The sequence below is a fragment of the Peromyscus maniculatus genome, chromosome 3 (assembly GCF_049852395.1).
Source record: "Peromyscus maniculatus bairdii isolate BWxNUB_F1_BW_parent chromosome 3, HU_Pman_BW_mat_3.1, whole genome shotgun sequence".
Lineage (NCBI taxonomy): Eukaryota > Metazoa > Chordata > Mammalia > Rodentia > Cricetidae > Peromyscus > Peromyscus maniculatus.
Genome location: NC_134854.1, coordinates 102,607,226 through 102,632,542, shown reverse-complemented (window position 1 = coordinate 102,632,542; position 25,317 = coordinate 102,607,226). Strand labels below are relative to the sequence as shown.

Sequence of the window (25,317 nt, the reverse complement as noted above, 5' to 3'; positions counted from 1 at the left end):
AAATTGAGAACACTGTATCATCTGCAAATGTAGAAGCAGCTCTCCACTAAGGTTTATGCTTTTCTTCATGGCCAAAAAGAATGTACTCCTTAAATCAGCCTCTCCAAAATGAGCTGCACAGGAAATTTGTTCTAAAGGATTTGGTTAGCACTGAATTAAAGAAGACTACTGTACTAGAACAGATTTAGAAAAGCCAGGGTTGAAAAACATTTAATGTGTTTTAATGGAACATTTCTTGTTTTACAAGTATTACATTTGCTAATGTTTATGTTTTGCTCTTTGGTTTTCATAAATAACATTATTTATTAGTGCTATATGCACATTTTAGAAAACTTTCATAAGTGTTCGGTTATATAATGTTATTATTTGTTTTAAATAATTTTTATTTTTAATGTTCATTTAAATTTATCTACTAAGAAAATATTAGTGTAGACTTTGAGTTCCTGCATAGAGTTATCAACATATAGGGCTGTAAGCATCTATGCTTAGGGTTACCATTCTTCTAATGTGCCCCTTCACATCGGCAGTCTTAGGATATGCTGGAGTCTTCTTAGATCCCTTCTAGGACCTCATCCTAGACTCAATAAATCAGACATTTGGGCATGGAGAACACCAATTTCTTTTCAACACTCATCCAGGACACTGCACTATATGGCAACACTCAATAACCACTGATTTTGCATGCGAGGAGACTAGAAACTGATACCTCACATGTTCTCACCTATGGAGTAGTAAAGTTTAAAGGGAGTGGAGGAAAGAGAGTAGCTAGCTAGGAGGAAGATCAAGAGCAAGTGAAGGTGGCTGTGGTGCTTTGAATAAGAATGTCCCCCATTGGCTCATAATTTGAGTACTTTGTCACCAGGGGATAGAACTGTTGGAAAGAATTACAAGGACTAGGAGGTGTGACCTTGTTGGAAGAAGTGTGTCACTGGGGGGTGGGTTTTGAGGTTTTCAGAAGCCTGTGCCAATTCCAGTCTTTCTCTCTCAGCCTGCAGATCAGGATGTACCTCTCTGCTGCTGATTCAGTACCATGCATGCCATCATGCTCACCATCATGATGGAAATACTCTAAACCTTTGCAACCGTATGCAAAGCTCCAGTTAAATGCTTCCTTTTATAAGAGTTACTGTGGCCAGAGTGTCTCCTCCCAGCAATAGAACAGTGACTAAAACAGTGGCCAAAAGCACATGCTGGGCGTGTGAGGAGTAGAAAGCACTGAGCCTTCACCAGAGTTGGTTAAGTAAGAAAACATTGCAATATACAGGCAGAAATTAGGTGAGTGGTAACATGGTCAAAAGAAATAATAGTGTTCAGCTTTTAAGAAACCTGGAATCTCAGGATTTGGTAAAGAACAACTCAGAATTCCTGGGAAAATAAGAGGCAGAAAACTTTGTTATAGAAGTGCTGGTAACTCAAGATCTCTTCCTATTGATGAATACTTTGTCAGGTTTAAATGTTAATTTCAATGATAGATAACCCAAATTTCAGATTTTTTTACTGCATGTGCATCTCTGTATTGAAGAAATACATACCATGGGAGGTGGCAACTCAATAATCAGGTCTTATTCAGGATGTGCTCTATAGCCATGTGACTTCAGAATTAGATAGTTGCAGGGACGAGACCTTAAGAATGATCTAGATAAGGTAGATCCCTAAAAGTCTTAGATTCGCCAGCTAAAAGCTTCATTGTCAACACTACTTTTACTATCCAGGACTTAAACAGCAGACAGAAGTCCTTATGGTTGCCTTTCTCCAGGTTTATAGGTTTGGAGATGATCTTATGTGTGGCATCACTGAAATCCAACTTTCAGTTATTTGTTGATCAGTGACATGCACAATGCTCTGAACAATATTATATATTCTGGCTACTATATTTGTAGTTGTCTCCTTGGAAGTGTGACATTGACAAATACATTCTAAGTCTGTGTGATACGCTTGCATTCTTTATCACAGCATCACATTACAACATTCCTTCCTGGATGTCCTGTGACATATTTTTGTTGTTGTGTTGCTGATTTTGTTAAATTATTAAGTAACAAATTATGTAGTTGTTAATGAAAATTTCCATGTCTATTTATTGATATATGTATGAACTGTTCATAAAATGCACAAATTTAAGATTGGAGTGCTATATTTTCCATTTCTGCAGGTTCATGATATCAGCTATTTTGTAATAATTTAGACCTGCCATTTTCTCTACTCAGAAGTAGATAAAAGTGTAGCTGGAGGCTAAAGAGAGATGCTCCTGGGGACATCTTCCTGAGACCTCCATCCCCTGCCCTCACTGCTTCATTATCGAATAAAACTTGGTAGAATATTATAAATGTATATAGCTTTATTTTAGAAACTGCTTGGCTTTTCTCTGGCATCCTTCAAGTAAAAGTTCTTATTAATTATGTCATCTTCAGTCTCTGAAGTTCACGTGTGAAATACTGATGCAGACTTTCAAAGGGCTGAGAATGCAAGGGATGGTTACTCTTAAATACTTCTCAATTTTTGATCTCAGGTACTTACATACTACTTGTTGAAGTAAGTAGATGCATACTCTGTATTATTAATATTTATGAAGAAAATGAATCATAATATTTGGGAAACTGGCTGTTCCAAGCTATATTGAGTTTGGTATATAATTGTTTTTAGGGCTTATTTTGAGTCCCTTGTTCTGTGAATATTCCATGAGACTCTTCAGCTTTCAGACATCCAATAAATAATCTAGTATAAAGTCAGATTTCTAGTAAGGAGAGTTCTAAACAAGAGTAGGCTTTCTTCTATAGGGCTTTCTAACATTCTAACTCAAACACTCAGTAGAATCAACATAATTCCTGGCATCTAAAAGACAGTGGAAAATCTTTATATTACCTACAGTCACCATTCTGCATCATGCCATTCTTTCAGGTGGTGGAATGTGCAGCTCTCTAGGACAGTTAGCTTGCATAGCTAAGCACATGAATGAACCAGGAATGGAGTGAAAGTGACCTGCATAGGAAAGTTTGCCTGGTTGTGTAGATATCTACAAGGCAATGCAGCCTGAATGGTGATTTATTGGTTCCTCACATCTTTGCTTATAAAAAGCTTTCAGCATACAGATAATAAATTTTTTCTTTTTCGTTTTTCTCTTTGCTTAAAGGATCAATAATCTAATGTTAGAGTTTCAAGCCCTCTGATGAAATATCGCTATTTTTTATTTAAGGTATCTTTTCTTTGAAGCCTGTTATGCAGTATTAGGCCTGAAGTTTGCATTTCAGGACGTCTCCAGGACTACACAAGGAAAATTGCACTCTGATGTTTTCTTGTTTACCCGTTCTAAGCTTCAAGATATTTGCAAAACTCAATGCAAACTTATTCTGTCACATATAAATGATATGCATATTAAAATAAGTTCTTTGGAAATTTTCATGTTTAGAAGCTCAACATTTTCATAATGCTGTCTGTTTCCCTAACAGTTCACCTCATTGTTTATGTTTGACTTTAGGCAATGGTTGGGCAACTACGGTAATTTTAAATAGCAGGAGGAATCATGTCTACTTGGTATGCTTTTGGTTGTAAAATATAGAAGTAGACTGGACAAAGCTAACTTTGATCAAGATTTTTAGATGAAAACTCAATTGTCATGAATGTACCTGATGGTTTCTGTGAGAAAAGAAAATATCTCCATTTGAAAAATGGGAAAGATACCCATCCGTGAAAAAAAAATCATTTTAATTTGGAAAGTTTATTGGCCAAATCCTAAAAGCAAAGTCATTGCAGCAAAGAAGTATTTTTAAATTTTAAACTCATGGTCAACTCTTCCTATATTCATCAGTAAGAAAATACATATCATTTAGATGATAAATACTAACAAAAAATTAAATAATTGGACAACAATGGTTCTTTTAAATGTGAAAATAAGAGCTGTCTTGATTGAGTTTTCCTTTAGCACAACAGTTACAATTTTCTCATTTAATATGGAGGGTAACTTTAATTCTAATTTAGAATGGTACTTGAACAGAATGATGTTGAAAAGAAAAATGTATGTTCAGTACCCTATCTGGCTTTAGATAGCTCTGCTTTGTAGTTATTTATAACTTTGATAAAAATAATTTATAAAGCTCTTTTAATGTTAATTTCAGAGTTTAGACTAAATTTTTTAGTTCTTAAGGATATCTACAAAAATCATTGTCAAATACAAGATGTTTTAAGAAATGTAAAAATTGCCTTAATAAATATCCTCAACATCATAGATGTATCTTGTTTTAAAAAATAAAACTACTCAAATTGGACCAAAGACTACCTTAGGGAAGTGTCCATGGTGAGTTGGAGAATTATACCAGCACCCTAATGACAAGTAGAAAATCATATGACAGCCTGATAGCTGCATCATTAGAACTTTGGATGATTTTATTTTATTTTTTAATGTGTGTATGTATGTTTATATGTATATGTGTATGTGTATGTATATGAATATGTATATGTATACGTGTGGATAAGTCCATCTCTGTGCATGTGTCTATGGAGGCCAGAAAAGAGTATTGGATTTCTTGCAGCTAAATTATAGGTGATTGTGAATAGCCAGATACAGGTTCTAAGAATAAAACACTGGTCCTTCTCTGCAAAAGAAGCAAGCATTCTTAACTACTGAGCCATCTCTCCAGCCCCCATTACCTCCTTTGAGAGATGATTTAAAAAAATGATTGCTATGTATTTTGCTGTGTAGTTACTAATTCCCACATGGCTCTGTCTTTCCTACAAAATCATACAGTCTTTAATTATCCTACTGATACATTTTTCTCATGTTGCACGATATGTTTTAGAGTAAGGATACCTCTAAGTAATTTTTGGAACATGTTACTATCTCAGCTTCATTTCATGTATGTTTTCTACAATTATTGATGCTTCTCTACCTGACCATGGGACAGAGAAAACCATTGACAGATTCCTACATCATTACTCTGACACCAGGGAGGAACATTCCACACATATGAATATGGGCTATGGTATATCAACCGCCAAATAATGTATTTTATTTTTCAACATTTTTTCTTTTATTGATAAAAATTACACAAAAGCTAAGTGATAATTAAATTTAAAAGCAATATTACACATTATATTGAGTTTAGAAATTCATCCCTTGACAGTTTCTTTTACTGGACCATTCTTGTCAATTGTTCACCGAGAGCCTCTCTCTGCTGAGGGTAGTTCTCAGGTTCTTCTCCACTCCAGGTGTTCACTGGCCTGGTTATCAGGTTTCCTGCCATGATGGATACCAATGGAGGAATAAACCAGAGTTCTTAGTACCATCTATAATGTGTACTGAAGGAATATACACTTTGATGTATTTAACTCATTCCCATAGTTTATTGAATGTTGACGTCAATTTTCTTTACTTGAGGTCAGTGCAAAACAAAATCTTCTTTTGGTGCCATGTAAGTGCTCATATTTAGAAATAGAAAGTCATTCCACCAGGAAATTAAGAAAAAAATAAAATAAACAAAAGAATAAAACCAGATTTTAAAGGAAAAACAAAACGGAAACTAGGTCTCTCAGTGTTATGCACACTTTACAAGGAAAACTGTATTGTTTCCCCCAAAACTCCCACCCTCCCCCTTGTGGTTCTCATCCCAGGAACCATGCAGTGTAGAAAAATCAAATATACAAACAAACCTATAGATAGCTAGGGTGAAATCTATTTTTATAAGAACTTAACACTCTTGACTATTTACATCCGGGAGTACTTGTGTTTGTTTTATGTTTTAAAGCAAAGAAAGTTCTGTGTTCTCCCGGGTAGGTGGCAGGTTCACCAGCTGCCCAACCTTATACGCAGTTTGAATTTTGTTTTGTTTTGTTTTTTCTCACTATGCCCTAAACTTCTGTACATGAGCAATGGACTCTTGAGGCTGGAGGATGCTGGAAACCTCATCTCCTTTGTGATGAAGGTCTCCCTTCTCCTGGGAGCTCTGCATTAAGGAGTTGGCTACACGGTTAGTTTGTTATTCTCTCCAGGTAAATGGCAGGTGCAGCCGACCTGGCTATGGTGGCGATGAAGCTGTGGTCTCTCCCAAGCTCCAGGCTGGGGCTGTCGTCCTGGTCTATGGACACAGCCTCATAGGCCTTGTTGATGTGGAGAGGCTGGTGGGCCTGGCAGTACCCGATCACTGGTTGGTCGTAGCTGTAATATGGCAAGGGCTTCACATGGTGGGGTATCTGTATGTGAGAAGCAGAGAAAGTGATTGGTTAGTGCTAAATGTTAAAAAGAGAAGTCAGCTCTCCCCTGGTTCTGTTTTTGTTTCCCATGCTGATTCAAATCTTCTCTTGCTTGAAAACAGCAATTTTCCAAATTAATGACTATTATTTTGGTTATCATAATTCCTAAATACTTTGCAGGTAAATTATATACCAAGTATTTTTTATGCTTTTTTTTTATTCCATTCTCATTTGGCATATTAACATGAAAATGTTAAGAACAACCTAGATATCTATGAACATGGACAACATGCATCATACCTATGAAAGGCAGCTCTTCTTACCACTATACTATAAAAAGCACTCTACAGCCTACGTCTGAATGCACATGCTGCAAAAACAGGGAGGATCTGTTACAATGTGGCATGATAGGTCAAGTCCAAAATTAAGTGCAACAGAATGTACAAGACCTGATTAGTTGATTCTGTGACCTGAGTTCTTGTGACTTTTTTTTAACAGCCCTGTTTGGTTCTATCCTAGGTCTCTGGGCTATCCAGCCTCTGGGTCTTGACCCTCCAGGCAGTGTCAGCCATGGGCTTCCTCTTGTGGCATGGGCCTCAAATTGGACCAGTCGCTCGATGGCCACTCCCACAACTTCTGTACCGCTTTTAACCCAGCACATCTTGCAGGCAGGAAAAAAAATTGTAGGTCAAAGGTTTTGTGGCTGAGTTGGTGTCCCTGTCCCTCCACTAGAAGTCTAGCCTGCTTACAGAAGATGGTTGGTTCAGGCTCTGTATCTCCCATTACTTGAAATCTTTCTAGGCTCACCCTCATAGATTCCAGGAAGTTTCCATTGCACTGGGTTTCTACCTCACCCCTCTCAATTCCAGTCATCTCTCTGTAGCCAGAAGGATTTTCCAGTCCTGCCTGGCTCCGGGGTCCCTCAGTCACTTATAAAATAATCATTCAGAATCTTAATATTATCTACAAACCTTATGGCCTATGGTAGGCCTCTTGCTAGCTAGCTCTTATAGTTAATTAATTAATAATTAATAATTAATAATTAATAATCTATGTATCACCCCATGTTTCGTGGCTTTACCTGCATCCCATTACATGTTGCTCCTAGGATGGTAGTCTGGCGTCTCCCTCATTCTGTCTCTCTCATCCTGTCTCTCTCTTGGATTTCCCACCTACCTCTAAGCTGCCTTGCCATAGGCTAAAGCAGCTCATTTATTAACCAATGGGAACAACCTATATTTACAGCATCCCCCAGCATCTTTCCTAGTATTCTCTCCCTCTAGCCCTCTTCTTCCACAGGATCCCCACTCAGTCCAGTCCACCCATGAAACCTATTCTATTTAACCTTCCCAGGTACATGTTCCCCCAAACCCTAACCCCTTGAGTCCTCCTTGTTACTTAGTCTGTATAGGTCTGTGGATTTTAGCATGATTATCTTTTATTTTAAAGCTAATATCAATTTATATATTAGTAAATATCATGTTTGTCTTTCTAGGTCTGGGTTATATCACTCTGGATAATTTTTTTCCAGTTCCATCCATTTGCCTGCAAATTTCATGATTTCATTTATTTATTTATTAACAGAAGAATAATACTCCATTGTGTAAATGAACCACAATTTCTATAAAATTCGTAGGTTGAGGGACATCTATGTTGTTTCCAGTCTCTGACTACTATAAATAAAGCTGCTATGAACACAGTAGAGCAAGTGTCCTTATGGTATGGTGGAGCATCTTTTGGTTATATGCCCAGGGGTGGTATAGCTTGGTCTTGAGGTATATAAATTCCTAATTTTTCTGAGGATCCACCATATATTGATTTCCAAAGTGGATGTACATGTTTGCACTCCCACCATGAATGGAGGTGTGTTCCTCTTGTTCACATCCTCTCCAGCATGAGCTGTCACTTGTGGCTTTGATCTTAGCCATTCTGACAGAAGTAAGATGGAATCTCAGTGTCATTTGGATTTGCATTTCCACAATGGCTAAGGATGCTGAGGGGGTAAGAGGGAGAGGGAAGAGAGAAGGAGAGGGAGAATAGTAGAGATGGGCAGATCTTTGCCATTGCGGAAGTGAGAAGGGCTAGGATCTTACGAGATGTTAGTATGGACTTTGAAATGTTGAACAGGTAGTTTTGATACTGAGGGAGCCTAGAGGCCAGCATGGGCTTTGATATGCAGCCACAGGTGTATGTCAATGGAGCCATATGTCCCTTCTGCCAGGGGTAAAGGACTCCCTTTGGCAGATTGGAAACCAGTTCCTGAATAATTCTGTTGGCTTTTGTTTAGCCATCAGTAATTACCTTGTAGGACATGTTGAGTTGGGCCTAAACTCAATTTTTGTTGAATCAGTAGGTCTGCCCTTTTAAAGTGGGGAGTACTCTTTGAATCTGACATTGAAGTCTTTTGTTGATGATAAGGGGCAGTGTTCTCTTCTGTAACTGCTTCGCAGCTGAAATTAGTCTGTCATTGTCCAGATGCAGGAAGGCTGGAGTGGTGGTCAAAGGCTGGAGATCATGGAAGCATATGACGCAATGGCAGGAGACTTTTGTTAGAAGCACCTGATTTACTAACCCAGCCTGAAGGGATAGGGAGTAATCATACTGGCTGCACTGGTTTGCAGTGACTTTTAGCATATCCAGGTGTTGCTAGTTCTTCAGGACCACCTGAGGATGGTGAAACCCAGGCCACTTTGGAGCAGTCTGCAGGGCTACATTTGACTATGGATGATATCTGTCAATTGAGTAGAAATCTTCTAGGACAGATATAGACTAGGGACAGAAGGCATAGTTAAGGAGCTTAGGGGAAAATCTTTATCTTAAGTCTACATTTGAAACTTCTAGGCCCGTGGTCCTGGATTTTGGCAACAGATGCATGTGAGAAGCATAGTTAAGAAATGAAAATGGCAACTCCATAGGTGGAACAGGGAAAGTTTATTGGGGAAGCAATGAAATACAAGATGGGAAAACAAAAACCTCAAAGGTTACAAGGAGAACAGGTATCTTGGAAAAGAGGAGCCTATGAAGTGGGAGGAAGCTTTAAAATGTATAAGAAATAGTTGTGAGTAGTGGCTGAGGGAGCCTGGTGGCTAGTATGGACTTTGATATGATGATAGGTACTACAGGTATATGTTAGTTGGAAAGTCATATGTCCTTTCTGCCAGAGCTAAGGGAAACTACTCCTTTTGGAAAATGAGGATCACATTTTGAACATTTGCTTTTATAAACTGCCAGAAATCCTCCCATAGTCCATGTTGAACTGAGCTTTGACTCAATTTTGGACCAATAGTGGGCCTACGATTTTTTTTTTGTGGGGGTGGGTTCGGTACCCTTTGGACATTCTTTGTGATAACATCTTAATCACCTCTTTAATTAAGAAAATATCATAAAAATGTAAGTCATGAAAACAGAAGTGGGGACTGTTGGGGCCAGTGAGATGGAGATGGAGAGAATGGGGAAAACAGGTGATGACCTAAAAACACATACATACACATAGGCAAGCAAAATAAAAAAATAATAATTTTAAAAATTAAGAAGAAATGAAGTGTGGTATAAGCATAAAAATGTTAAAATGAAATCCATTTCTTTGTATGCTAAATAAAACATTAATTTAAAAATAAAGGACAAAAATTAGGTCTCTGCTAGTTAGCTTTCTTTTCTTTTTTAACTACACAGTTGTTGTGAAGCAATTTTTTGTGAGATAAAACCTTCCATCTTGACACAGGACGTTCAAAAGGGAAGTGAAACATTCCATCCTTCAGGGAAGCTCAATAACCCAGGAAAGAAACAGCTTCATGGCGTCCCTGACAGTGATCAGATTGTCAAGGACCCCTACTTTCTTAAATCACACATAAGCAGTAAGGACTTCTGAAGGACACCTCTCAGAAGACTCTTTGACAAGTCTAGCTGCCTGGAAGAGGCAGTGAGCTACACTCTTAACTACTGTGTCACATATCCAGCCCCATTTTTATTTCTTATCCATTCAGATATCTTTGTAGAAGGTAGCAAACTGTCTAGACATGAACTGTCATTTCTGTGTAGGGAAGCCCTGTGGGATTTTTTAAGTGAGTCAGATGATAGAGGAATGATTTGTGTCTTGAGTCAACACAGCTCTGACAAAGCACAGAAATGGAGGCAGACAACTTTGTTCAGGGAATTGAGCAGGAGGAGATATTTTGGGAAAGACTTTCCTATGAATACGATGATCCATTCTTATTTTGTTATTAATATGTAGAAAATAACTTGAAAAAGAAGTTAAAAATTTACCAGGTAATTTCCAAGTACAGAAACTTTTACTGGGCACAGAATATTTATTCTGTACCTTTTGTTTTTTCTTCTTTTTCTTCTGTTTACTATTTTTTTTTAATTTAATTTAATTTTATGTTCCACAACATAGGTGTGGAGGTCAGAGTACAACTTGCAGGAGTTGACTTTTGTCTTTTACCATAGCCACCCGTGCAGATCAAACCCAGGTCGTCAGGGTAGACAGCAAGTGCCTCTTCCTGCTGAGGCATGTCGCCAACACTTGTTCCACAATTTTCACTCGAAGGAATGGCTCAATTTTCTCTTTACAGATTAACCAGGTTAGTGTAAAACATCAAAGTTCACATGAAGCATTGGCTGTGGCTCTGTTCATGCCTTCTGTTGTCGTGGTCTCTCCCATAGTTGTTGTAGGTGGAAGACACTGTAATCCAAAAGTATGCAGTAGTCTTGTTTGTAAGAGAAAATAAGAGACTCATGAGCCTTCTCTATAAACAGGTTCATCTGAAGATGAAAACCAGCAGCTCATATGTCAACACTGTTGGATTTTCCATGTTTTTTTTAAAGCTCTTATGTTTACAATATTATGTAAGAGAACAATTTCATAGCCAAAAAAAATCATGAGGTTCAATGTCATTTTGATTCAAATATCAAGGGAGCATTATTAACCCCAGACATCTTGATATATATGTCATAGCATCTCTGAACTCAGAAAATTTGTTTTGCTTTTACAGTTGGACTGTTTTTTACTCTAGTAAGCAGGGGCCCATGGCATTTTCTCTATTGTACCTGAAACAAATTCTTACAAGCTAGAAACCACTGTAACATTTTTTTCTTCCAAACTGACCAATGGCAAAATAAATAAATAATCAAAAGCTAAATGAATTGGCCAGCTTTGAAAGGATAACTGCAGCATTTGCTCATTTACTCTTTGAATCTATTCTTTGGGGCATCATGTAATCAATTGAAATTGTGGTTTTGGAGCAGCTACGAGAAGGAGGTCTTGTGCTTTATAGTAATAATGTACAGTACATTAACCACCTGGGTCCCTGTGTGGATTGTTGTTTCCAGTAGTCAAAACAAAGTGTCCTTAAGTTCCCCTTATATAGCTTTCATGGTTTTGTAAATGTGCTCTTACTACTTTACAAAAGGATCCCCATGCTCCACCCATTCTCTCCTGAGCTCCACTCTGTAGCTCAGCAGAACAACACTATTTAAAGATGTCCTCATTAGCATGCCTGGCTGCTCATTGGCTGCACTGAAAGCTGTCCTTTATTTAAAGACAAATGCGTGGTGCACAGAATAGTAAGAATCTGGGAAATACATCATGCTCTTCTGTAGTTCTAACTTCTCTGGGTTATATGTACATTTGAACATAAGTCACATATAGACTTCCACAGAGGTGTATTTTATAACTACATCTGAAGTAGGTTACAGAGGGAAGAAGCTAATTACAAGTAATTTTGATTCTCCTGATTGCTGGCTATACCTCTGAAAATGGAGCAGTCCTGGCATCTCATTGGCCTAGGGTAACATTGAAAGTCTTTTCTGATCTTTACAAAATAAGAAATCTACTGAGAACATCTATTCCAGCTCTTTAAAGCTTAGCACTGTCCTTGGAAGCATATTCTGCACTTTTGGTCTTCCAGTTTCCATTTCTAGAGATGCAGGGCTCACAAAGGGGTATGCACAGTGCCTAATCAAAGCTCTCAGTCCTATCCTGTGCATCAAGAAGTTCTCAATCATTACTGAACTTTCTGGTTTTCCTAAAAACATCATTTACTTTTTACCTTGAATAAGTTTTTTTTCAACACAGTAGAAAGGTGTAAAAACAATAAACAACAAACACAACAACAATCCCCAATGAAACAGTTCTCTGAATTATGAGGGCCCATTGTATTAGTATTTCAAAGGCAGCCATTATGGAAATGGCATATTTTATATTTTTGGAAGAAAGACTGAATTACAGAGGTATGCATAGAGCTTCAAAACCTGCAATAATGACTCTGATTCCATAATTTTATATCTGTAATAATTATATTTAAAAAGAGAAATGAATGTGTCTATGCAGTAAGTGTGAGGAAAATATAAAATGGATCCTTGCTAAATTTGATCAAATACTTTAGAAATATCAACATGGAAATCCAATAGTGTTTCTTCCTTTTCTCAAAGGTTCAAACATTAGTTATAGGTAGCTGAAGTGTCTGATTGTTCTTAAATTACTGTGGTCTATCATAAGTCTTATTTATTAACTTTTCATGGCCATTGTTCAGATATCAGTATGAGTTCTTTCCACTGAAGTCATAAAAAGTTGATTTTCAATTTCCTAAATGACATTTGGATTCTAATTTCCAGAATTAAAGGGTTGTGTCAGGCTATTCAGACCATTAAAAAAGTATCATCATATAAATCCAGAGGAGGGATTCAATACAGCTGAATTGCTTAATGAAGACGGACACTTCATTTATTGGAAGTGAAACTGATTTAAACTGAATGGCAATTGCTAAGTGAATGTGTAACTTTGACTTTAATCCTTTTACTTTTTAGTATGTGATGAGAATCAAACACGTACATGTAAACAAGGTGGGGAACTGGTTTCATATTTCAGGAATGTTAACTGAAAGCTAACAGAACCTTAGCCGATTTAAGTTAGTTGGGTAAAAACTTAGTTGCCCCTTCAGCATATTGGAGGCAGAGATGGAAAAATCCCACAAAGCTCAGGGCTGACAAACAGCATGGTGCCCTGTCTCAAACAAGGTGGGCACTGAAGCCCAACACCTGAGGTTATGCTGTAACCTTCATGCTGGTGCTATGTGCAGACAGACAGTCACACACACGAGCATGTACACATAACACACACACACACACACACACACACACACACACACACACACACACACACACCTTATAGTAGAAAATAATCTCAAGAACTCAGGAGTTCATGAGGAATTCAATGCATTAGAAAAATGGCATGATTTACTAATAGGTAAAACCAGAAACATGAAGTTCTCCCTGTTTCTTCAGTGAATGGTGCCTTGCTCCAGTTTATATATGAACTTGGGTGTTATTCTATTTGGATTTGTATTAAATAGCTTATACTACCCTACACTTGTTTTATGTAAGAATCTGTCTTTTTACTAACTAGAAGGTAGTGGTTGCTCTTTGAACATAGAGCAGATGAGTCTCCAGTACCTCCTCTGTAACCGTGTAGTGAATATTCAGTAAAAGGAGAAATTATTTTAAAATGTAAAATTGAAATAGAATTCTCATGTAAGGGAGGTGCTTGAGTTTCTCCCAGGCATATGCCTTTGTAAAACAAAATTTTATACCCCAGGGTAGAACTTCAGAACCAAATAACAGATGCAGAAGGAAAACCCCAGAAGGTTTCAGAGGCATTGACAGAATGAAATGATGACTGCTCTGATTCTAGAACCATTTAAAGGAACTTCTAGGAGCCTGGCTGTTTCTAATAGAGAGAAATGTTGAGATACAAGTTTAATTATGGGAATAGGATACACCCATTTAGAAAATGCAATTATAAGTTTTATTCTGATTGACTACATTTTAGAGCAGCAAAGTTGAATGGTACATAAATAATGTTGGTTTTTATTCTTTAAATGAAAAGTGTATGGGTCTAAGGTAATGCCTGGATCTCTGCCATAAAGTATATGCTATTAAGGTACAATTATATAAAAGTGAATTTGCTATCATAATTCACTTATTTATGGGTTCATTCATTCATTCACATGACAGATACTTATCACAGGGTTGCCAAACTCTATCATGAATCAGTGCTAGTTTAGTCTTTCTATAAACACAGACTCTAGTGTTTACTACTGACATTTCCTTCGACAGCGTGAAAGTAGACATAGGCAAAATGTGGATGAATATTTTTAATATAACTTTACCTAGTGTCATAGTTAGCTTTACCTTTGAACTTGGCAGAGCCTAGAGTTGTCTGAGGAAATAGCCTCAATGGAGGTATAGTTGTCAGATCAGACTGGCCTATGTGCACATCTAAGGGGGATTGTTTTGTAAATTAATGTAGGAACGCCCAACCCACTGTGAATGGCATCATGTCCTGGGATAGTGGTCATAGGTGGTATAAGGAAGCTGATTCAGGAGTCCAAGTGAAGGAAGAGAGTCAGCAAACAACATTCCACCATTGTTTGTACTTCAAGTTCCTGCTTGAGCTCCTTTCCTGACTTCCCTCTGTGACAGACTGTGACCAGGGGATATAAGATTAATAAACCCTTTCTTGTCCTAAATTGCTTTTGGTTAGTGTTTTATTAAAGTGATGGGGAATGAGAATACTTATGGAAATGGAATTTGAATTTTATTTAAGGCTCATGGGTTGCAATATAATACAATCACTACCAAAAGTAAAACTCAGCTTGTTTGGGTATATTTCTGTAATGTAGGCATACAACAGTCCTCTGGGTCTGTAAAGAAGAAGAAAATGAAGCTGCTTTATCTGAAGAAATTATTCACAGCTGAATAAGTGAGATGAGCCTGGTCTTCTCTGACTACCATTGAGGTTGAATACTCATAGTCAGGAGAACAGAGTTCCCAGCATGTGAGCACTCTGGATTTCCAAGTGAAGACCCAGGTCTTGCCCAGAATAAAGCTCTCAGTGGCTCTCAGACAAAAAGCTGGACTCACACAACCTTGGTACTTGGAATTCAGACAGGAAACTTCAGGTGAGAGCTCTGAAGTCACCCCGAGGTCATATTGGATCAAGCATGCTATAGGAGGATCAAGGCAGACTGCTCTTTGAGTGAAGAGCTTATGGGATGCTCTTAAAGCAGAGAATGAGCTCCTGAGCTGGGGCAGCTTCTAACACAGGGGAGAGAACTGTGGTGATTCTGTGAAAGAGGTCACTGTGTTCAAAGGTCAGTAAATCATAAACAGGTAACCCACCTCTGCTTCCTCTTGTGCCAAAGTTAAAAATATGCCTTTTTTATTTTTATTTTTATTTTTGTATTTCTCAATCTCGCTCAGCCCTCTCTTATACCTAGGTCTTGGTATTCACAGTTCTTTTTTTTATAGAGTATGCTGTCTTTTTCTTCTATGTTTTCATTTTCTTTCTTCCCAACTCCAATGGGCTTATGCTAATCTTTTGATCCTCTGTTCAAATGTCATGTTTCTGGAGAGGTCCTCTCTAACCACCTTATCTAAAATACCATTCCATTCAGAATTACATATATAAGTTATCCCTTCTTTCAAAGCCCTGTTTATTTTCTGCATAGCTTTTATCAAAATGTTAAATAGTCTTAGTTAAGTCTTGTTAACTAGGACTTGTTATGACTTACTAGTTTCTGCCTCACCAAGTTGCATTCACTAGGTCCTTTCATATTCTTATCATTGATGATATTGCCATCCTTCAGTTTGGAGATGTGCATATTTGGTTTGAAGTTAGGACAAATTCAGTTGGGTAATTTTAACAACTATCATTATACACATGTTTTCTAAATAGCTACTTGTAGGTGAATTTACCTTAGCTTGGTGGTGAATTGCCCATAAATGTTCAGTCAGCTGGAGAACTCCTTTAGCTAAACGTTCCACCATGTACTCCTTTTATTTTTAAAAGTAATTTAATTTACTGGGATGGCTGTAATAGCCCACTCTGTTTGCACTATCAAGAAGAAAGGATAATTCTGTGTACTTAAAAGCAAATAAAGACTCCCACTTTTGAAAAATACTCACACCTCCTAATTATTTCTATCAAGTGATAAATTTAAAAGAGAGGCAAAAGAATGAGCCACCCGAAGTATTAGCAAGTAAGCAATGAGGAGAGCTTGAAACATATTGAGGACTGCTAGAGAGGACAGTTTTAGGCATTGGAAATATCAAAAGTCAACACAGTGGATGGTATTAGCCGTCTCTTGTGGTTAATCCTAGGGAGAAATGGTGTGTGTGTGTGTGTGTGTGTGTGTGTGTGTGTTATTGTGTGTATGTGTGTGTACCACCCAGAACTATAGCTGTCACTGTCAAGATCACAGGGTTTCTCTCCTGATTCTGAATAACCATACTCCAATATAAACCACCACACTCACATTCTCATGTTCTTACAAAACACAGAGCATCAGCATGGCAGACTTCTCTGGCCCTTGTTTTCTTGAATGAAATAGCAAGATACTCATATTCTCCAAAGGAAGTGAATCAATCCACAATCATGTATTTCATTGTTTTTTTCTTGGCCAACCCCCCAAATATAACATCTGGTAAGCATCTCTGTACAACCTACAGTATTTCTAGAAAGTTTTGTTTCTTTCTTTGCCACATTTCTGCTCTACCTACCAATAACATCTCACTGGATTCTTAAACTCTAGCATTATGACTCACCACCTGTCTTAGTTTTCCTTTTGCTGCTCTGATAAAATTCTCTGAAAACAGCATCTTCAGAGAAAAAACCTTTATTCTGACTCATAGTCTATTATTGCAGGGAAATTAAAGAGATAGTACCTTGAAGCAGCTGGTAGTATCACAGCCAACCAGAAAGCAGAGAGCGGTGAATGCACACTGCTGCTCACTCAGTTTTTTATGCTCTATTAATAGAGGCAAGAATCTCAACCAGGGAATAGTGCCACTCAGAGTGGGCAAGCTGTCTAACTAAACTAGTATGATCAAGATAATGCCCACAGGCATGCCCAGAGAGCCCTCTTCACAGTTATTATACTGCATGTGAATTTGACAATTAATATTAACTATTACATTGCACTCCATCCCAAAGAAGTATGTACAGCTTCCTCCTAGTACCTCAGATATTGTGTATATCAGTGTGAGGAGACCACATGTTTTTGCGCCCTGACTTGTGGAGACTAATCCCCATCATTGGACTTATCCTTGGTTCCTACTTTTTCAGTGCTCCCAACACACTGAATCAGAAGCTATTTTTCACAAAATGTGCCAGTCTTTCAGCAAGAAGCCTCATTGGGTAACACTAGGGAAGCTCATAAATTTTAAACTCAATCAACTAGCTGAACTTTTACCCTACCACTGAATTGGTTCATTGGTTTATTCTGAAAACTGATATATATTATTGTTGAAAAAATATAACAGATATTTAAAATATTTTAATATGTATACTAAGCAATAATATATAAATTCATAATTCTTCATAAACTTAGACCCTCAGAAAAGACCTAAATGCATGAAACAGAACCTATTATTAGATGTGGGTAGAGAAAGGTCTCACTATATTCTTTCCGAAATTTAATATTTTTTCTTCTTTTTTTATTATTAAGAAATTTTCTATACATTTTACACACCAACCATAGATCACTCTCTCCTCCCCCAGCCTTCCCCTCACAACCTACACCTCCATTCCCATCTCCTACAAGGCAAGGTCTCCCATGGGAAGTCAGCAGAGCCTGGTACATTCAGCTGAGGCAGATCCAAGCCCCTCCTCCCACACCAAGGCTGTGTAAGGTGTCCCACCACAGGCACTGGGCTCCAAAAAGCCCTCACATGCATCAGAGATGGATCCTGATCCCACTGCCATGGGGCCACTTCAACAGTTAAACCTAAATAACTGTCTCACTTATGCAGAGGGCCTAGTCCAATCCCATGAGGGCTCCACAGCTATGTATTTCCACTAGTTTGGCTAGTTGTCTCCTTACATTTCCCCATCATGATCTTCATGTCACTTGCTCATAGAATCCCTCCTTTCTCTCATAGAATAGATTCCTGAAGCTCAGCCTAGTGCTGTGGATCTCTGCATCTGCTTCCATCAGTTACTGGATGAAGGCTCCCCAGTTTGCTCATGGAGAATTCATTGATTTCTCCTTCACAGGGCAAACCATACATCCCTCTTAGGGTCCTCCTTGCTAGTTAGCTTCAGAGAATTAATTTTATGTGACTTCTGAATGCAACTCCAAGAATCAGTTGCCAAGATGGCAAATAATTTGTATTGAATTTCTTGCAAACATGAGCCTTATGATCTATTTATCTATTATCTATCTGCCTACCTATGTATGTATGTATGTATCAATCTATCTATCTACATATCTATGTATATATGTGTCTATCTATCCTCTGTTTCTATCCTCTTTCTGTTCTATCAGTTTTTCTGTCTCTCTCATATATATATATATATACCTCTCTACCGTATATTCATACATCTCTACTATCTACTACCTAATATATATACAATCTCAAGAAAAGATGAAATGGCTTTGTTAAATTACTATAAACTCTTTTAAAGTGCTGCTTTGAAAAATAGATAGCAATAGTGTGAATAAGCCTTTAGAAATGTTCAGAAATAAAGTTTGTCAAGAAAGGTTTTGTACATTTTCAATACCTGCAACAAAACTTCCAATAATGTAGTACATAAATCTATGTACCTGAAATGAAGAGAGGGCGTAGGAAAATGTAGATGATTGCACATGAAATATGTAGGCTATGACCAGCAATTCATTATGAGCATAATCATTTCTAGATAGATATATTAATACTTTAAAAGATACTGGTGGAAGCTAACATTATTGCTTGGTGGTTCTAGGCAATTAACCCCCTTTCTCTGATCTCTCAATCACTGTAATCCTGTTCATAGCAATAATTGCCCTCTTTCTGTTTACACTGAAGTATTGAGGATAGGAAAACTCTGTGATAAATTTGAATTTTTTTCTCTTTAAGTACTTGTCTTGCAAGATAAGCACAAAGGCCTCACTTTATAATAGGGAAATTTCATAGGTGTGTAAATGAATTCCTCATCTGAAATCACATTATGTCACTGATAGATCGAAACTTCTTCATCTAAACATTCCTTATATTGTACTTATTTTCTCTTTGTAACTTTCTTGAGGTTCAAACTTCAAGATTGAGGTCTATTTGAAAGTCTGAAACTGTCAGTACTTCTGACTCAAACTTTGAACCCTGAAAGACCATCACTGACTTACCCTGACACTGAGTGTTCTCGCTGCATTAGGTCTTTTCCTATCCTTCTTCCATTCCTCTATCTCCTCTCTGCTTTGGCAATTTGGGCAAAAATTTGGTCTGTCTCCTAGACCTAAATATCATTGGAGTTGTGTTCAGTTTTTAGTCAGTCTCTTGCTCAATTCACCAGGAATAGAAAGCTTCCATGAAATATTGAATAAGCCTATGCCTAAGATTTAATGAAATGTTTGGCATAAAAGTCACTGAAACATTAGTTTTCAAGTGCCTATAGTTTGACATGACAATATAAGCCAATTTCATAAAGAATTTATGATGAACAGTCAATTGATTTTTGAAAGCTATACTTAAGAAATATATGAGAGACAGGAGTAGTTTATGGGCATGCTGTTGAGAAACAGGAAGTCCTTTTGAAAAATAAGTGATATAGTTTATATCAGGTTTTGATTTGAAAATATACGATGCTGACAGGTGGGATTGTCAGTCTCTACTTTCTAAAGAAGTAGGACAGCAGGGAAACAGAAGTGTAGTTGCTTTTCATGCAGAACCCCAGGGGTGATGACTACTTCAATCCCTCACAAAAAACATAATGCATTTCAAAACTTAATATCAAAAGGCGAGTCTGGCTGACACCATGATAAATAGATCTACAAGTGGATGGAGAAGGCGGATTTTGTTATAGGATGAATATTGACCTTTCATTAGGAGAATTTGGTATCTGCAGCATGCAAAAGACATACATAAACTTGTTAGTTTCTTCTAGAAGATTTAAGTACTGTTTATAAAGGTACACAAGTTATTCTCCCTTCCAACTTTGTGGCTAACTGAGAGTGGTGTACAGCATTAATTATAGAACAGTATTGTCTTCTCACAGTTAAAGTATACTTTTAAAAGCAGATCAGAAACGTGTGCGATGATGGTAGACCAAAGCTGCAGCCAGTTTGCCTTCAAGGGTCTCTCCCAGTCTGTCTTACAGCCCCTTGCTGGAGAGCATGCTGTTCATGAAGACACACTTGGTGTCAAAGATTATTACAAATATTGAAAAGAAAAAAAAATAAAAAAAAGTATAGTTTTACTCTTCAAACTTTTCTCTTCTTATTTTGTTTCCTGTAGTACAGGGATTGAACCAAAATTTTACACATGCTAGACAAGTGTTATATTACATAGCTGCCTGTCCATCACACACACACACACACACACACACACATACACACACACACACATATACATATATATATATATATATATATATATATATATATATATATAAAATTTTTGAAAATGATCTCAATAAGTTGCCCTGGCTAACTTTGAACTCACTTTTTTTTGCAAATATACATATATATGTATACACACATATGTATGTATGTATGTATATGTATATATATATATATATATATATATTAGTACATGCATATATGTTAGTACAATATGTTCTGATCACTTTGTAGCCCTGGTTAGCTTTAAGCTTGAATCCTTCTGCACTGGTATCCTTGGTTGCTGATGTTACACAAGTTCAGCATCTCTAGCTTTATCCTTACATTAAGCATATACATAGTCTATAATAACTGTGACAATTCCCCTGTGAAGATAGAGTTTTCCTGCCTTGCCCACAGTCAGGACAAATCTCTGTCACCCACCAGTCCCATAGCTGCTCAGACCCAACCAAGTAAACACAGAGACTTATATTGCTTACAAACTATATGGCCGTGGCAGGCTTCTTGCTAACTGTTCTTATAGCTTAAATTAATCCATTTCTATATATCTATACCTTGCCATGTGGCTCATGGCTTACCGGCATCTTCACATGCTGTTTGTCATGGTGGCGGCTAGCAGTGACTCCCTTTCCCTTCCTGTTCCCTTAATTCTCCTCTCTGTTAGTCCTGCCTATACTTCCTGCCTGGCCAAAGGCCATTCAGTGTTTTATTTATTGACCAATCAGAGCAACAGATTTGACATACAGACCATCCCACAGCACCCCTGCAAATATCTCTCTAGCAGGATAAGAACAAAGACTTCCCTTGTCATTTCAAAGCCTTTGCTGAAAACATGATTCCTCCTGCTTCTAATATTTCAGGGTCTAACTTCAAGCAGAGTAATTACCTCCCCTCTTCACTTGTTGTAGAATATAGATGGGGGTAAACTACTGAAATTCACCTGAATGTGAGACATAGGAAACTTATTCTTGATGTGTCCATCACTCTAATCAGACTATGGGAAGGGGAGATTGAATAATGACAGACATTAAAGTGTAGAATGACTTCTGTTGGTTTTATTTCCCCCAAGGTTTATTTATTTGTTATATGTATGAGTTTTTGTCTTGTATATCTATGCACCAAATGCATATAATACCCATGGAGATTAGAAGGTGGCACCAGATTCCCTGGAACTGGAGATATGAATGGTTGTGAGTTGCTCTGTGGGTTCTGTGAACTGAACTCAGGTCATCTGCAAGAGCCGCCAATGCTCTAAACTGCTGTGATATCTCCCCAGTCCTGACCCTTATTTCTTTGATGGACTCTTGATAATCATCATTTCCTTTCAGTAACCTTGGGGTGCATAAATTTTGCATTTCAATACCAGACCACCGAGGAGAAAATGGTGATCACTAATATACCGACAAGACCAGAAGAGTCATTATGCTACTTGTTTTATTAATTTACCAATGCTACTCAAGGAGCTCTTCCTTATTTAGACGACATCTACCCTGAAAAGCACAAAGTAAAAAAGAGGTATCCAGTGATTAGACAATGTTCTTAATGCCGATCAGATGTAAGACTAAAAATACACTCTGAGATGTGAAATGAGTTACTTCAGAAGGTAAAGTCCATTTTTGCTTCCCTGCACACTCTGCTTATTTATTTATTTTTGTTCTTCTGAGAACACAAAACGTCCCTTTCTGTTGAGAGCAGGTAATTGTGAGAACATAACTTAGCTGTGAAATTCAAGTGTTCTTACAGAATAAATATTTTTGTTTTTCAGTACCCACATCTGGCTGCTCACAACAGCCTAAAACTCTAGCTCAAGGCATCCATCACCATTGGCCACTATGGGCAATTTTATTCATATTAACAATTGCCAACACATACACTGGATTTAATTATATATATATATATATTAAAAACACCAAACAAACAAAATTCACTAACCCTACCAAGTTTGTAAAGCTGACATACCAGTGTCTTCTGGAATCTTCGTCTTCTTGTCTAGTCACCTTTCAAAGGAGTTTGATTGACATGTGAAACCTCAGGTCTCACCCCAAGCTCACTGGATGTGAATAAATTACTCCTATTTGTATTTCGGTTTGCGGAGCACAGCTTCATGCACCAGTTGTTTGAGATTAAACATCTATAAGATGACAATGGTGTTTAATATGTGAGGACAGCTCTGTGTGTCTACACTGTCTAGATCAAAACTGCATAAAATCAAAAAGAGAGACCATCAGCACCTTCAGAAATGATGCTTCCTATGAGCATCAACAGTGTGAACTTGTGGGAAATAATAATTGTCTGATTCCATCTCAGACTCACTCAATAAAACTTCTGGCTTTTAGGCTTAGTTATCTATGTTTGAACAGTATCTACAGGTGAATCCCAACCAGTGTGGCAGGTGAGAGAGACAGTATAGCTCATTGGAGTTGCCCAATATGCAGAAAATACAGATTCCCAAAAGGCACTTACATAAAAGGTAGACTTTTTCTCCATCAGAGAAAATATAATATGCTGTATTAATGTACCTGAAAGAAACTGGACCTGCTTTATTTTGTCCAATTTAATATATATTCTTGTTTTTCAAAACTCACAAAAAATACTAATTCCTTAGAAGGAAGTGTTTCTCAGTGATGTAAGAAGGCCTATGGACAGCCCAGTGACCCTGGATATTCCTGGGAGAATTTGTCTGTCTTTCTTAGTAGGACAGTGGTCAGAAAGTCTTTGCTTTGAGTGATTTGTCATCGAGTACATACTAGTAGGAGTTATTTTAAAAAGATTTAAAGCTTAAATTGGTATTGGGTCCAAATGAAGACCAATCTGTCTTTGAAGTAACAGAGCAGGGGAAAAAATCCATGACTTAACTGTCACATACATGTGTATGGCAGTATATTCCTGTGTTTAAAGTTATGGAATCTTTGGTCAGCACACACTCACACAGATTGTCCATAACAGCCTATATGTCCATCAGGATAAAGATCCACCCAATTCCTGTCACTGTGGATTAGATCTTAACTCCATCTAGACTTACAAAAAAGAACCCCTCATGCAACTCTAGACACTGAGCCACCTGCTTGCTAGAACCACTTCTCACTGTAGAGTGTGCAATTTAGTCAATATGCTTTTGTTTTGCTGTGTCTTGTTCAATTCTACACTCAATAATCAAATAGTCTGGATACTACATCATAGGAAAAAAAAACTACATCTGGTAGCACCAGTTAGAGAAATGCTGTTGTGAAATTTCATCCCTAGTCCTGTATTGATCATGTTGCTTTTTACCTTTCAATAATAGAGGCCACAGAGAATATGTATATATGGATGTTAGGCAAATATCCATGTGACCTCAGACATGTAGGGCTATAATCTAGAGCTCATGAGAGAGCTAATTAAAATGTGTTTTTTATTTGTGAAAAATTTTGTTTGAAGTTGGAAAAGTTGATTTCCTATTTCAGAAGTCATTTCTCAAAATTAAAAAAAAATAAAACCTGTCAGTAAAATGTATTAAGATCCTTTATTATTAAAAACAAGCAGTATTTAGTACATCTCCTTTCATATATAAAGTACTAGCAAAAGAAATCTACTAACAAAGTCATGGCAGGACTTTTACCCCCAGCAGTTTAATCAAAACATGTGACATTACATAAATTATTTGTCTCCATTTGTATGCACTTAAATTTCTATTTGTTTCTCAGTCCCTCAGAGAACTTTTCTAGATCAACTGAGAACTCACACTATGCTACATGTTCCCAGAGTCCAAACTGGTCTTAACACTGGAAAGCACAAGCAAACTGAACACTTGCAGAGTCTCCCATTTATACAATTGTAGCTAGAGTTTTCCTGCCTTGCCCACAGTCAGGACAAATCTTTGTCACCCGCCAGTCCCACAGCTGCTCAGACCCAAACAAGTAAACACAGAGACTTATATTGCTTACAAACTGTATGGCCATGGCAGGCTTTTTGCTAACTGTTCTTATAGCTTAAATTAATCCATTTCCATAAATCTATACCTTGCCACGTGGCTGGTGGCTTACCGGCATCTTCACATGCTGCTGGTCATGGCGGCAGCTGGCAGTGTCTCTCTGCCTCAGCCTTCCGCTTCCCAGAATTCTCCTCTCTCCTTGTCCCACCTACTTCCTGCCTGGCCACTGGCCAATTAGTGTTTTATTTATTGACCAATCAGAACAATTTGACATATAGACCATCCCACAGCATACAAATAGTTACAAAGAGTTTATTCTCTTAATTTTTATTTTATTTTAATTTTTTTTAATGTGAAGGTTTGCTTGTCAAATGCAGCTGTTAGATAAATGCTTAGGGTGGTATTCCTAGACCTTTATATGTATTTTTCCTTCATCTTACTTAGGTCCTTGTTTAGGTTTTATTTTAAGGATTAATTTTAAAAGCAACATGTGTTATATGGTGACAAGAATATTAACAGAAAATTTGGGGAACCTCACCTGGGATACCATCCACTATTTGGAAATTGGGGACCATTCTTAAGGTTCTTAGTCTCATTAATAAAAGAATTTAAGAACAAACTAGAAAGGAAGCTCAAGAACAATTTTATTAGCATTTAAAGGAAAGTTTGTAAATATTGGGAGGTATCCAGAGGGTGGTTTGGTGAAGAACAGATAAATCTGCTTGTGGGCATTCATGTGGTAGAGTAAGATGAAACAGCTTCACAGTGAAGGGATTAAAAATCCCAAGTTACCAGAGAAAGCACACTCAGGCTCTGGCCAATATTTGAAAGAGAGGGAGACAAGAAGAAAATGGAAAA

General features: G+C 37.4%; 1 protein-coding gene across 2 annotated transcripts in view; it reads right to left on the bottom strand.

Annotated features, from left to right (window-relative positions):
- Window positions 1-4,965: 4,965 nt before the first annotated feature.
- The window catches only part of Lrrtm4 (leucine rich repeat transmembrane neuronal 4), an 800,827-nt gene continuing 780,475 nt past the window's right edge, over window positions 4,966-25,317 (bottom strand). Inside the window, exon 3 of one of the 2 annotated variants that reach the window (XM_042273498.2) lies at window positions 4,966-6,180. In XM_042273498.2, the coding sequence (XP_042129432.2) occupies window positions 5,959-6,180 (222 nt within the window). In that variant the 3' untranslated portion in view covers window positions 4,966-5,958. The remainder of the gene's footprint in view (window positions 6,181-25,317) is intronic. The other variant, XM_042273499.2, reaches the window with a different exon arrangement.